Source organism: Thunnus thynnus, chromosome 5 (assembly GCF_963924715.1).
Source record: "Thunnus thynnus chromosome 5, fThuThy2.1, whole genome shotgun sequence".
NCBI classification, from domain to species: domain Eukaryota; kingdom Metazoa; phylum Chordata; class Actinopteri; order Scombriformes; family Scombridae; genus Thunnus; species Thunnus thynnus.
Genome location: NC_089521.1, coordinates 25,305,909 through 25,319,999, shown reverse-complemented (window position 1 = coordinate 25,319,999; position 14,091 = coordinate 25,305,909). Strand labels below are relative to the sequence as shown.

The 14,091-nt window shown below is 39.6% G+C and overlaps 1 protein-coding gene across 1 annotated transcript; it reads left to right on the top strand.

Annotated features, from left to right (window-relative positions):
• Window positions 1-8,254: 8,254 nt before the first annotated feature.
• Window positions 8,255-12,418, top strand: avpr1aa (arginine vasopressin receptor 1Aa). Its single transcript, XM_067590359.1, has 2 exons — window positions 8,255-9,330; window positions 10,192-12,418. The coding sequence occupies exons 1-2, from the start codon at window positions 8,382-8,384 to the stop codon at window positions 10,473-10,475; spliced, it is 1,233 nt and encodes a 410-aa protein (XP_067446460.1). The 5' UTR covers window positions 8,255-8,381; the 3' UTR covers window positions 10,476-12,418.
• Window positions 12,419-14,091: the final 1,673 nt, after the last annotated feature.

Genomic DNA, 14,091 nt, shown 5'->3' with positions numbered 1-14,091 from the left:
ATTCATGAATGAATCCATTCCCTTTCTCACAAGATCGGCCAAAAATTGACGCTTCAGAGACAGCCGTTACCCCGCAAATATTTCACTGAGTCTTGGAAAGAAGCGAACACAAGAGTAACAGAATCTTTAAATAATCAAACAAAACAGTTTGTGATGCAGACATATTTTTTTACAGATCGACCCAACAGTCCAGTTCCCTCCAAGTCAAATTAACAGATGGGATCAGAGCGAGGCCTTGATTCTTCCCCAGAGAGTTAATGTTATTGGGTCACATGTGTGGATTCAAAGAAACAGCAGTGAGAACATTGCTATCTACTCTCCTGATAGATGATAAATCGTGTCAATGTCTGCGAGTTTCCCATAAACTCTGATTGCAAGACACACATGCACACACGGGAACCCACACATGCGCACACGGGAACACTGCAAACGAACCCACACACACCCCTTTCAAATTTCCATTCAGCTAATTTGTCTTCTTATAAATAACTTTGCTTCGTTTTATTGTTTATATTGGAAGTAACTTTCTCATCAGTACTGCGTGCATAACCTTATTAAATGTCTCCTACTGACCGCTTGATACCGGATTTTCTAACACAGATCATAACAAGGAGAGCGAAATTATATGATCAGGAATGGGACCAGGTGTTGCTGGTTTTTTTTTTTTTCCTCTTATATTTATCTTTAAAGATCAAGGCTCTGCTTATTCCTCTTTTGGATGATGCAACAGTCTCTTTGTTCAAGAAAAACCTTTCACTTCACATATCCTTCAAACACCCTCAACTTTCTGCTGACCATGGTTCTAAGCTGGGAGCGGTTTCAAAGCATTTTGTGAGGAAATATAGTGGCAGTTTTATTCACTCAAAGAGCAACGTGATCATACCTCAAAACAGATGTTCCTAAAGATAAAAGTGCAAATGACTGAACTGCACAGCTATATAGAAGAGAATATGGCTTTCTTTTTATTGTTTACTGTATTAGATGTTGGGGGGTGGCAAAGTACAATATATCACACACTTAATCAAACACACTTGAAAATGCAGTCAACTTAGAATACGTCTATCTTGTAACAGTAAATCAGATGAAGTACTTAAGTTAGCAATGTGGGTTATGCTGCCCTTGTTAATTACATCTGACATAAGATGAACCTTTCAGGGAGACGGCTATATAATATACTGTATATGTGATACACTATACGAGTAAAGTGAACACACTTTGCAGTTTTTCATCTCTATCTCTAAAATCCATGATAATATTGTCCAAGTATTATTTCCAAATGTTATTATGACGACAGCAAGAGAGACAGCGGTTAAATCTCAGCTGCAGCCAGTGTGTTCATTCCTGTAAAGGTGCCACAGATAAATTTTTAAAAAAAAATTAATTTAAAGGATAAACCAACAGAAACTGTCTTAGTAAGGTAAGAACAGCTTTATTACTCTGTGGCACCGATTCTCCAAGTCTCTGGAACTCTACTTGAGGGATGAACACCCTTTTTCCAAAAGATATTCCCTCATTTGGTGTTTTGATGATGGTGGTGGAGATCTCTGTCCAACACATCGCTCCAAAATCTCCCACAGGAGTTCAGTTGAGTTGAGATCTGCAGACTGTGAAAGCCATAGCATATCCTACAAAATAGTTTTAACCGACAATTAGTTGCTTTTAACTGAGTACCTTATGACCTTTTACTGCACGGGTCGGTTTCTGCCTCATTGAATTTGCTAAGTGCCGTCCTGCTGACGAGATTATTGATTATTGCAGCTGTTCTGATAGCCATTGCATCTCTCAAACCTTCTTTTTGTTTTTTCCACAAGCACATGAGCCTCCGAGCTGTGTGGCCCTCTCTCGTCTCTCCCTCTCTCTCCTTATTTTATCCTCCTGTCCTCTCTTTAACTCTCAGGCATCTCTTGCTGGACCTGCACCCGTCCTGGAAGCGTTCTGCTTCCCTGGCTGTCGGTGCCATTTCCTGAGGTTTTGGATCTGGTTCCCCATCTTGCAGAAGTTCAGCCTCACCTCATGTCTCTCTCTCTCTCTATCTGGATGATGTCTTTATCCTCTGTGAATAATGTCTTTTCTTGTCTCTTCTCCGGTGTATGTGAGTGGCGTGATGTGAGTCTCCCCTGAGTGCTTGTGTAGTCTGTCCTCCCGCCAAGTCCCCATGGTGATGGAGGTCATGTGGCTCAGGTCCTATTCTGTTCTGGTGGAACCTGGGAGCTGTTTGGCATACTCTTCATCACATTCTTTATATATTATAAATCCATTATAATTTTGTTATCGTGTTCAATGCTGTATTCTGTAATTTGTGTTCTATTCTGTACACACATTTATTGCACGTCTGTCCATCCTGGGAGAAGGATCCCTCCTCTGTTGCTCTTCCTGAGGTTTCTTCCATTTTTTTCCCATGAAAGGTTTTTTTTAGGGAGTTTTTCCATATTCGAATCGAGGGTCCAAGGACAGAGGATGTCGTATTACTGTACAGACTTTAAAGCCCCCTGAGGCAAATTTGTGATTTTTGATACTGGGCTATACAAATAAAATGGGCTTGACTGTCCATACTGTATCATTCACATAATTTTCTTACTCAAAATATGAAAAAATATGATTGTTTTCTTTCTCCATTCATGAATTTAAAACACACCGTTTTTACACATAAAACCATAATTCACACCAGCTGAAGTTCCTGTTTTCCTCCCTAAGGGAGACACCAAATATATCAATTCAACCAATATTTGTTGAGCCATTTCACTCGAACCATAAATGTCAACCCCATGGTGTTGGAAGTAAAGGAAATGTCAGGGGGTCACCAAAGTCATTGCCTGGGAACCATTTACAAAATGTCGTGCCATTCCACGTAGTAGATGTTGAGCTCATTTACTGGACAAGTGAAAAGTTTGGTGGATTCATCCTCCGGGGACCATGAATGTTTGTTTGTTTTTTTTTGTAATTCAGTCTGGACCAAAGTGGTGGATTGACTGACCAAAAGACTCACTGACTGACATTGCCAGCTTTACAGGGCACATAACATGCTTTTTGTGATTTTCTGTCATTTATATACTGTTATAATGTCAGATGTTTATGTTACACATTACAAATTCCAAAACCTGAGATGAACATCTGTAAAAAATGCTCCCTGTAAATCAAAAGACGAGGATTGTTCACATTGCAACATAAAATAAAGACACAAATAAATTCATTTCTAAGCAGAAGAAGCAGCTTTTACACACAATATGTGCACATAAGCTTATGTGATTATGTGTACAATGTAGGAAAAAAATGTATTATTTAAAACACTAAATTATATTGTAGCTTTTGCTGTAATAATGAGTTCTGCTGCTTACCATCCATGTTACTGAGTCAAGCAAAGATAGTTTTACTGTTAAAGCCTCACAGCAAAGTCTTTCTTTATGGTGTTCTCTTGGATGAAGGACGGATAAAATAAAAAATACTGCATATTAATACTAGAAACTATAAAATGCAATAATAATATACATTAAGTTCTCCAATGAATGAAGCAATGAGATGTACAAGAAGCCAAAATGCAATGACATGCGAAGAGATGTCTTTTAATGTGATATTAATGGCCCAATGATCTTGTATAAGACGGGATCAGACTCTCATGTCCGTGAGAAGAACAGCCGGTCATTAAACCGGCCAAGTGGATCTGAAGTCTGCGTTCAGCCGTGGAAATGTTCTCGAACATCTCAGTGACTCATGGCAGATGAGATGTAGGAGCTATTAGGTACAGCTTGACTATTATTGAGCAAATCATATATGGTACTGTCAGATATTTTGAGAGCAAAAGAACAAAACAACAATGTTTTCTTTTCCTGTGGATAAACATACATATACATATTCATATATACATTACACCCAAGTGTTGTGAAACATCTCTGTCTACAATCATGGGTATTGATATGCTGCTATAACAGCAGATTTTACACAAGATTTTGGAACCTGGCTGCATGGGTTTGCTCCCATTCAGCCGTGAAAACATTTAGTGAGGTCAGGCACTCATGTTGGGTGATAAGGCAGTTTTTCTACACCAAACTGGGACAACAATTTCTTTATGGAGATGGCTTTTTGCAAGGTGGCTTCGTCATGTTGAAACAGAAAAGGGCCTTCCCCAGACTGTGGTCACAAAGGGGGAAACACCAAAATCTGTAGTATTCATCCTCTAAAATATCATTGTGTGCTGTTAAGGTTTCTCTTAACAACAACTAAGGGGCCAAACTACAAATAAACATCCCTTGACCTAAAGTATGTGCAAAGGATGCCTTTTTTCATATAATGTCTTTTGGGCATACAGTTTCTTTCTGTTTAAATTCATTTATTTGCCTCATGTTGCTTTGGAGTGTTATAATGCCTTTTATATATATATATATAGCTAATTTTTATTCCTCTTTGTGTGGCTTACCTGTTTAGCCTTTTCAATGCCTTCTTTATAGTGTCTTTGTGGTGTTGCATTATTTCATTTATGTTATTGTAGGTCTACAAATTTAGAGAAAGATGTAGTAGCATACATTAATTTTATGACAGAAACCGATGCTCCAATTTAACTGGTATGAAAGAGATTAAAAAACCACAGAAGTAAAATAAAACTGTTGCATATGTGCACTGTGTTCTTGGCTGAGGTGTTTTTGTTTCGATCATCTTGTAATTGTGTAAAAATCTGTAGATGGTAAGTGTATTTTTTGGACACTTGAGCCCTTCAAATTCAAATATACAGATATAAGCAGCTGCACTGAAGTTTTCATTATATCATCTTGCATGTCCAGGTTGCATAACTAATGTGTGCTTGGTACGGATTTTCACGACTATAAACCTGAATGTCTTGTTTACTGAAGCACTGATTTATAATCAGCCCTGAGGCCAAAGGAGAACATGCAAACCCACATAAAAACTTACATAACGAATGTATTACAGGTGGACTATGCAGAGGCCCTGTTCATTGTCATAACTTCATCCATAAAGTAAACAGATAATTAGATATTTTGTTTGACATGATCTTCATAGGACTGCAGTTGTCCAAGAGACAAACAGACTTTTGCTCTTATCAATACCGTAAAGAGACAACTCTCTGGATCAGAAGGTGCTGGCCACTGAGAGTTTCAAACTCTTTTATGTAGTCTTTGATATTAGTAGGATATTAGCCCTTTTCAAAAGCACAGTATAATGTATGTCACATAGGTTGCATGATGAAATGAAGTGGTATTATAATGCATGAGGTGTTCAGGATATAAGTCAGACAGAACAGAGAAAGCACGCAAGCTATGCAGTTTGTTAAGAACGAACATTCACATGCATGAGATTATGTATGCCGGTGACATACAGAACATATGGAGTCCTTTGAAGTAATGATCAACTTCTAGAAACTTTTTGTTTTGTAATATTGGCATACATGGTTCTTAATGACATATTCCATCAACTAGAAGATTAAGAGATGTCAATCTTTGTGCTTAAACAGTAAATCAAAAAAAGAGAGACAAGGAAGAGTTGATGAGGTAAAAAGAAAAGACGATTGTAAATTCCATCCTTAATGCCAGACTATTATCAAGCTACATACTGCAATTAAAAGGTGTAATGAAGTTGTTTTATCATTCACAAAGCTTTCTAATTACAAATTAAAGTTATGAAAGGATTACATTCTGTTTTTTAAAAATAGAAAATCTTATGAGGATTCCTTTTTTTATCCACTAGGATAAAAAAAGAACTCCCAGTGAGTCTGAGGGACTCTTACAGAACCTTAAGCCCGTGAGGAAAAGGGAAACATCACGGAAATGATTCAGACTGACTGCTTTGGCTACTGGAGACACAACATGCATTCCCATGATTCCCGGACCCAGACAAACAGTCCGTAGATGAGGATGCCGAACAGTGTCTTCATGTTTTGTAGGCAGTGAGACAAACCGAGCCTGGAGCTGTAATAACAGCACAAAGTATCTACAGTAAACGCCTTCAAAAACAGGAGATGAGGGGAAACGTGGTTCAGTCCAGCATGAAGAGAGACATCCGTTCTGCTGTCCTTGAACCCCCAGGACATGATGAGACCGGACCAGAATAAGCATTGATGGAGGGGGGGTGGGGGTGGGGGGGGGGGGGGGTAGAAATCGGGCTTGGGTCATGCAGACAAAGAGACACATAACAGAGCTCCCATGTGAGGAGGCTGGTTAGGTGGTCAACAGAAGCCCGCGGAAATTTCCCTCGCTGTGGTTCTGATGGGAAGATAGCAGAGAATGACACACAGGGATAATTGAGGAAACTTCATTATTCCACTAAGCCAGTTCAACTTGCCAGCAGGAAATTTTTAGGAAGGAGGCTCCACTTTGCAAAACTCAAAAGGGCCATCGGAAATGAAAGAGAACAGACCTGGGCGGTGAATGCAATGTGAACGCAATAAAGATAACTTCCCTCACTATCAGCACATGGATCAGATGAGCTGAATAGCTGCCGGATACCCACAGCCAGTTGGCAATCATGTGCTTTCGCAATGGAAAATGTAATAAGCAATTTACATTGTTATAGGTCACTTGGAAACTGAGGCGGTGGTGCTAAAGTTCCTGATGCAAAGAAGTGCAAGACGTGACACTTGTAACACTCCAAGGGTGGGACAGTGGATACTGAAGAGATGCTCAAACAAGGGAAAATATAAGAGAGACTGAAACAGAAAATACAGAAAAGGCTAAAAACAGTGCAAAAGTCTACTTGGCAAATGTCAGATTTAAAATGTTCATGAACCTGTAGGGATTTTAAAAGGTCAGTTCATCCAAATTATATGAAAATACATTCCTCACATACTTTTAATGATATCTAACCATGCAGATACTTCTGGTTTTATATGTCCAGGTTTTAAGATATGTGCCTCTGATGTCTTTACATTCATGCCACTACAATAAAAGTGGATTAAAATATAGTTTATGGAGCAGACAGCATTGAAAAATTATGTTTTTAAAAATTCAACAGCGACAGCTTTTTTAAGTTACTGTGGATAAGAGCTTTATAAGGAGTCTTTCTTAGGTTGACAGTACCGGTGAAATCTGTTGAGAGTGAGATGAATGAGACATTGTTTTTGGTAAGATGTTGAATATTTTAAATGTAATATTTCAATGGTCTGAGCACCACAAGCAAAATTCTGCTTACATCCATTGTACTGAGCTGGTGGTGAAAAGCTCAAAGATATAGCAAAAACCACACAAACACACAAAAAACTGCACACAAGTAAGTGAGATTTCGTTGTTGGGTGAACTTGTATTTAACACTTTGTTAAGTCTTATAAGATGTTTTTTATGCTTAGTTTGATACAGACACAACGAATGCAAGTGAAAGTCAACTAAAGGTAACATGCTTGCTGACACTCTGACTTCAGATAAACAATTTTAAACAGTCACTAGTTGCACAAGGCCATGCTCGGCAGAGGTGAACGCAAACAACATTCCAGTCTGTTGGTCAATGCATTCCTATTGCAGTAAATATGGCATCATTATTCATGTGCCACGTTAGGAAATGTGGTAAATTTTTCCATTTGAGGTTAAACTAACTTTACACAAAGGGATGCTTCAACTAAAACTTGACTGCACAAGGAAATATGTCATTTCTGAATACTTCACTCTGCACTTTGAAGCACTCTAAAGTATGGCTACATATAGCACTTCAAATGTTTATAAAGTACTTAATTTAATTAATGTTACTCAACTTTCTTGGAATTTTGCAATTGTGTTTACTGTGCCTCTTCTTCTTAAATGCACGCACAACTGATTCCCAAACATGTGGCTCACGCTATGAGTAAGAAGAGCTGTGGTGAGGTGGAGACTGTTTGCACCATGGGGGAGGGCTTGACTGCACACTGCAAAAAAATACTTAAATTCATTATATAAGTCATGGCATGGCAGGAAACTTCAAAGTCATGTTTGACTTAAAGCAAGACAAAAAGAGGAAAAACATACTACCAATAAATACTTTTGTTGTCGTTTTTACACATTTTATTAAATAAGGCACCGATATCAGTACAATATCAAGAATTTTTGTCATGTTCAAACAAATTAATTTTCACTGTAAACTGATTAAAAATGTTACATAATGCCCTACAGATCGCACATATCTTGTTTAAGGAATAATGTGTCCCTTATATCACGTGTCACCTCACCAAATAACTTTTTGAGGTCTTCTGGTCTTTTAAGGTTTTTAAGTCTTATTTTTTGCAGTGCATCCACTTTACGCACACGACGCCTGAAATTTGATTCGAGTTTAAAAAGCCCCGACAGCAGCCACCAGCCGCAGAGCGACGGGTTCCCCTCTATGAGCATCAGGTAGCTCCATATAGGGATCTGAGAGGCACTTTACAGCCCCTCTGGCACTGTATCTACTAGGGCGCACAGAGGGGCAGTGCCATGCACACTCCTGACTATGCGCTGCTCCTGAGCGGGGGCAACCAGTCTCTGGCTTTCAGTTCAACTTATGACCTAACGATGGGGACCATTGGGAACAACACCGTCCACCCGAACGGATCCGATCCGTTCGCGAGAAACGAGGAGGTGGCACAAATTGAGATAATGGTCCTGAGCATCACCTTCGTGGTTGCTGTGATTGGGAATGTGAGCGTCCTGCTGGCCATGTACAACACTAAGAAGAAGATGTCGAGGATGCACCTTTTCATCAAACACCTCAGCCTGGCAGACCTGGTGGTCGCCTTCTTCCAGGTGCTGCCGCAGCTCTGCTGGGAGATCACCTTCCGTTTCTATGGTCCAGACTTCCTCTGCAGGATAGTCAAGCACCTCCAGGTGATGGGGATGTTTGCGTCCACCTATATGATGGTGATGATGACCCTGGACCGTTACATCGCCATCTGCCACCCTCTGAAAACCCTCCAGCAGCCCACCCAGCGCTCCTACATCATGATTATCTCCACGTGGATGTGCAGCCTGGTGCTCAGCACTCCGCAGTACTTCATCTTCTCACTGAGCGAGATCAAGAACGGCTCGGATGTCTACGACTGCTGGGCGTACTTTATCGAGCCGTGGGGCGCCAAGGCGTACATCACCTGGATAACCGTGGGCATCTTCCTGGTACCGGTGGTCATTCTCATGATGTGCTACGGGTTCATCTGCCACAGCATATGGAAAAATATCAAATACAAGAAGAGGAAAACGATGGCTGGTGCTGCGAGTAAGAACGGGATGATTGGAAAGAATTCAGTCAGCAGCGTCACAACTATATCAAGAGCCAAACTGAGGACTGTTAAAATGACTTTTGTGATAGTTTTGGCGTATATTGTTTGTTGGGCGCCGTTTTTCATAGTACAGATGTGGTCTGTGTGGGATGAAAACTTCCAGTGGGCAGGTGAGTGCTGAGGAAAATCAAAGAGATGTTTATTAATCATTACTGAATTTAAAATTGTAACAGCTTTAGGGATTACTCGATACATCGCCAAAGAATAACAGCACAGAAAAGGCACTTGGTCACTTACCACAAAAAGAAAAACTTCCCGTGCGCAAAGAAAACTCCAAGTGCGCACAGCCTTTACGCATGAATGTATTTGGCACACAAAACATAATATGCGTAAATAGCGTGCATATGAATCAAAAAGTAGAAAATGAAACTTGTTTACAAGCCACTCCACATACATTAAACAGCAGAATGCAGCATTGCGAGCCTCCAAAAATTTCTCTGCAGAAACGCTCTTGTTAAAAGTTTATCAGGAGCGTCCCCTGATATCATCACTTTAGTCTCAACATTTTCTTAAATAATAATAATTTTAAAAAACTAAAGAATTTCAGCCTCCTCAGCTATGAGCTTATAGAAACGTCAACACCTTTCATTCCATAGCAAGATTAATCTTCTATTCTGTGTAACATATTCATCTTGGAACACAAATACTGCTATTTGCTTCGGTTTTTTTATGCTGTTTGAACATTTCTGGGACAGATTCAACATGCCCAGGATTCAGACTGCTGCACTAATATCAAGAAAATTAGACTTGATTCGAAACAGTCATGAAGCAAGTTTGACGTGCAACTGAAACAATAACTCTTGTAACTCAAACTTTTTGAACTATTGGGCAGATTTTCTCTTCTTTACAGAAAAATTAGGTTTTACATTTCACCACCAGATGAACTGACTTAGGCATTTCTGCAGCCAAGCCTGTACCAGATGTTTTGTGGATTAATCATCTTTTTCCTCTTCCCTCTCTCTGTTCTCTAGATTCTGAGAACACAGCAGTGACTCTGTCTGCGCTCCTTGCCAGTCTCAACAGCTGCTGTAACCCGTGGATATACATGATCTTCAGTGGTCACCTTCTCCAGGATTTTGTGCACTGCTTCTCCTGGTGCCACAAAATGAACACTGACTTCAAGAAAGAGGACTCAGACAGCAGTCTCCGCCGAACAACACTGCTGACTAAGATGACAAATCGGAGCCCTACTGGCAGTTCTGGCAACTGGAGAGAACTGGACAACTCTCCCAAGTCCTCCATTCAGGCGGAGTAAACACGCAGCTAGGCAACACTGTTTACTGGGGTGGGAAATGAAACATGCCCAGCAGCGAAGGTACACATATATCAACTGATCTTAACTTTGAACATGACTGACAGTGACTGAATTGTCCACCAGACTCCAAAACTATAAAGCAGATCAAGTTTTTTGCATGGGAAAGAAACAGAGATTGGGGTATAGACTGAGAATTTGCAACAAGGACAGAAAATATGAACATGTTCACTGTGTTTTCTTGCTGTACTCTGTGTGCAAACATGTTCTTTTTCACATCTCCTCTGCAAAAATTTAAAAAAAAAAACATTGGGAAAGGAAGTGAAATTTCTAAAAAGCCACATACACTCATAAAATATTATGTTTTCGTATCTCCGCAATTGTAAAAGCACTAGATGCTGACACTTACCTTTTGACATAATTTTGTTAAATTCAGTTGTAATACTTGGAGAGCCTGAAGTTTTCTTGGAGTCCTAACATGATTTCTTTTAGAGAGCACTTTTCCAGGAATACTGACGCTTTTACTGGTGGTTATGTTTCCCTGCAGTGAACGGCAAACACCCTTTCCTCTTGGACTGTTTACAAAGATAAACCTTACATGGCAGCCTGGAGGTGTGTGGTGGTGAAAATGACTCTTCCAGACCGCACGTCTCTAAGTAACTGAGACAGTCACCTCATCCTTTGTGTATAGCTGTCTACTTTATTATTTTTTCTTGGAATCAGATTTTAGTGGGTTATGTAAAAAAGATTCAAACCATCCTTTCCTTTAATCTGTCACAAAAAAAGAGGGATGAAGGGTTTAGGCTGCATTTATACATTGGGCCCTTGCATGCATCCGCATTTTTTATCATTTTTTTTCGTGTTGCAGCAGGCGGCCCTTTGTAAGGATCCTGGTTTTCATTTCTGTTCAGCAGAGGCATACAGGAACCCTTTGAAAATAGCAGAACTTTCACCGACACACACAGATGGGTGTGTAGGGGCTGGCGGGGGTTTTGATGAAGTACGATTGGCCACAGTTGGAGGAGTCTTCCTACCGAATCACAGACCTCTCCCATTGGCTTCCACGAAAATGTTGGGGAAACGCTCACAAATTCCACACACACTACATCAACACGCTTCCTGGTGGGGTTTTTTTTTTGCTTTTTTTTTTGCCTGACATCCTGCACCATGGGGGGGTGGGGTGGGGGTCTGTGTTTGGACTTCATTTGCACTCCAGACAAAAACAATTTCCTGCACATTAATGTGATTTGCAGCATTGTGATGTTACTCAGACCACCCTGTACATAGTATTGAGACATTTCTATCTGAATGTATAGTGTATTTGTACAGAAATGGCACTTAAATATCTGTAAATAGGAACAATATATGTAAATCTGGTCAACATGAATTCTATTTGTCTGTAATGGCTTGTGCACATTGAAAATAATCTAAAAATCCTATACATATATGTTGAAATATACATATTGATGTACAGAATATTACACTGGCTTTGCCTCCTGTTTTTACAACCACAACATGGATGATTTCATTCATTAGCACAGTTGCAACACAACCATAGATTTGATTGATTTTCTTTTATTTTAATGCACACAAAGTGCCCAACCCTCATGGGTTTACACCAAAAGTACAGTAGGAATCTCTGGTGTTATTTTTGCTGAAAATTGAGCAATTTCAAACTTGTACTGTATCTCTAGCCAATCTAAGACTAATAAGCACTAAAAACATACCAAGCTCCAGGATTATGCAACGGTATGAGCCTTCAGTTGAGAATAATGTGAAAAGGAAGACAGCTCATTTAATGAGACACTCCCTATCAACAAGCTGTCCAGCCCCACACAACATGTGAAAGTCTTGCTTCAACTGATGATATATTAACAGATACTGAAATAGCCTCCCGGAATGTAAATGTAGTTTTAAAATGTAGCAAATAAAATTGTCAAAACATTGTTTTTTTTCTGGATAAAGTAACAACATCATTAAATTAAAGTGCCAGTCTACCCATAATCACCAGACAAATATTTTCTCACTTACTTCTGGTGGTACTTAGCCATGCAAACAATGTCTAACTTTCTGTTATCTGTCTCTAAGATTCCCTTAGCCAACCCAAAAAACAGCTGAGAGAGAGAGAGAGTGAAAAAGAGAGAGTGGAAACACGCAGTGCTACATGCTAAAATTGCAGCACACTAAATTTGCCGATAGTTTACTTACATTTCCAACTGCTCAAAACACCTACAGTAGCAAGTAATGTGCATGGCTTGTACCTCTACAAAGTGGGGAAAAAGAAAAAACTTTCACCTGAGTTTGGTGGTGGGCTTGATAGGCATGGAGACTTACTGGAGTCTTCCCTGGTAACTGCCCCCCCAATTAACCCAGCGCATAAGTGACATGAGAGTGGTACTGATCTTCTCATCTAACTCTCGGAACAAAGAACTCTACTAAGCACGTTTCCCAAATTGTCAAACTATTCCTTTAACAGCATATTTTTCCAGAGACAATGTCTGGGTAACTCTGGATGACACACAACACACTGTCAGTAGTACAGAGCATTTCTTTGGTAGAGAGTCGTTCCAAGGAAAACTGTTTACAGCAAAGCAAATGAATTATCCGGAGTGTTCCATTACTTACACTATATTGATGTGGAGCTAGAAATCCAAAGACAAAAAAAAAAAAAACCTGGACAAATAAAACCAAACCTGCATGGCTGGATACCACTGGAGGATAAGTGAGGAAAATATGTTTTGTAATTTGGGTGAACTGAGCCTTTAACTGTCTATTGGATTCAATCAGGCATGTAATTTGATTATTTAATGATAATATTGTCTAATTGCGTTATTAAATCCTTCTATTTCTTGCTGAAAAAATGTGTTACACCTCTTACGAAATCATAATGGTGTAATGTAATAATGCAGTGATATCATATCATCAGCAACTTTTATATCTTTATGGCATCAGTAGCTCATTTGAAAACCATTTTCTAATATTGTAATGAATGATTAATTTACCTGCCATGTATCACATCATCGCACATCCTGCATGATGAAACAGTATCAACCATTTTTCAAGGTTTCCCTGTCAGTAATTAAATCATCCTACGCCTCTTGATCCTGTGTGGTTCAGTTTATCTTTGACCATCTGACCTTATAACATAAATGGTCTGATAATCATATCACAGAGACATATGGGAGGGGAAGTCCTATAAGCAATTACGTGATTCCTTTAAATAAGGTAGAGTAAGTAAATACCTGCCATATACTGCAGAACAGAGGTGGTTGTTATCAGTCATAAAAAAGAAGAATAAAACAAGCATCAGCCAATCCTGGCTGGTATCAACTGGGATCATTCAGCTAAGATCTCTACTTAAGGAGTATGTCTGTAGGCTTGATGGGCATGTCTCAAATTCCCAGTGCAGCAGCCGCTCTGCATCTCATTAGACATGCCAATCATTAAGTAGCCTCTGAAAAGCTGCTCATGCTAACATGATCTTGGCTTAGGCCATCAGTCAGCGTCTAGACTGAACAAATACTTTACAAGGCAATGATTGAGTTTCTCCAGAGAGTTTGACAAACTATGACTCCAAAATAGACAGAGAGGCTCATAAAACAAGTAGCGTGGCCATAAA

Excerpts from the sequence above, each read along its gene's own strand:
- avpr1aa (XM_067590359.1), top strand. The coding sequence starts at position 8,382 with ATGCACACTCCTGACTATGCGCTGCTCCTGAGCGGGGGCAACCAGTCT. Across the intron at positions 9,331-10,191 it reads TGAAAACTTCCAGTGGGCAG|ATTCTGAGAACACAGCAGTG; the intron begins GTGAGTGCTGAG and ends TCTGTTCTCTAG.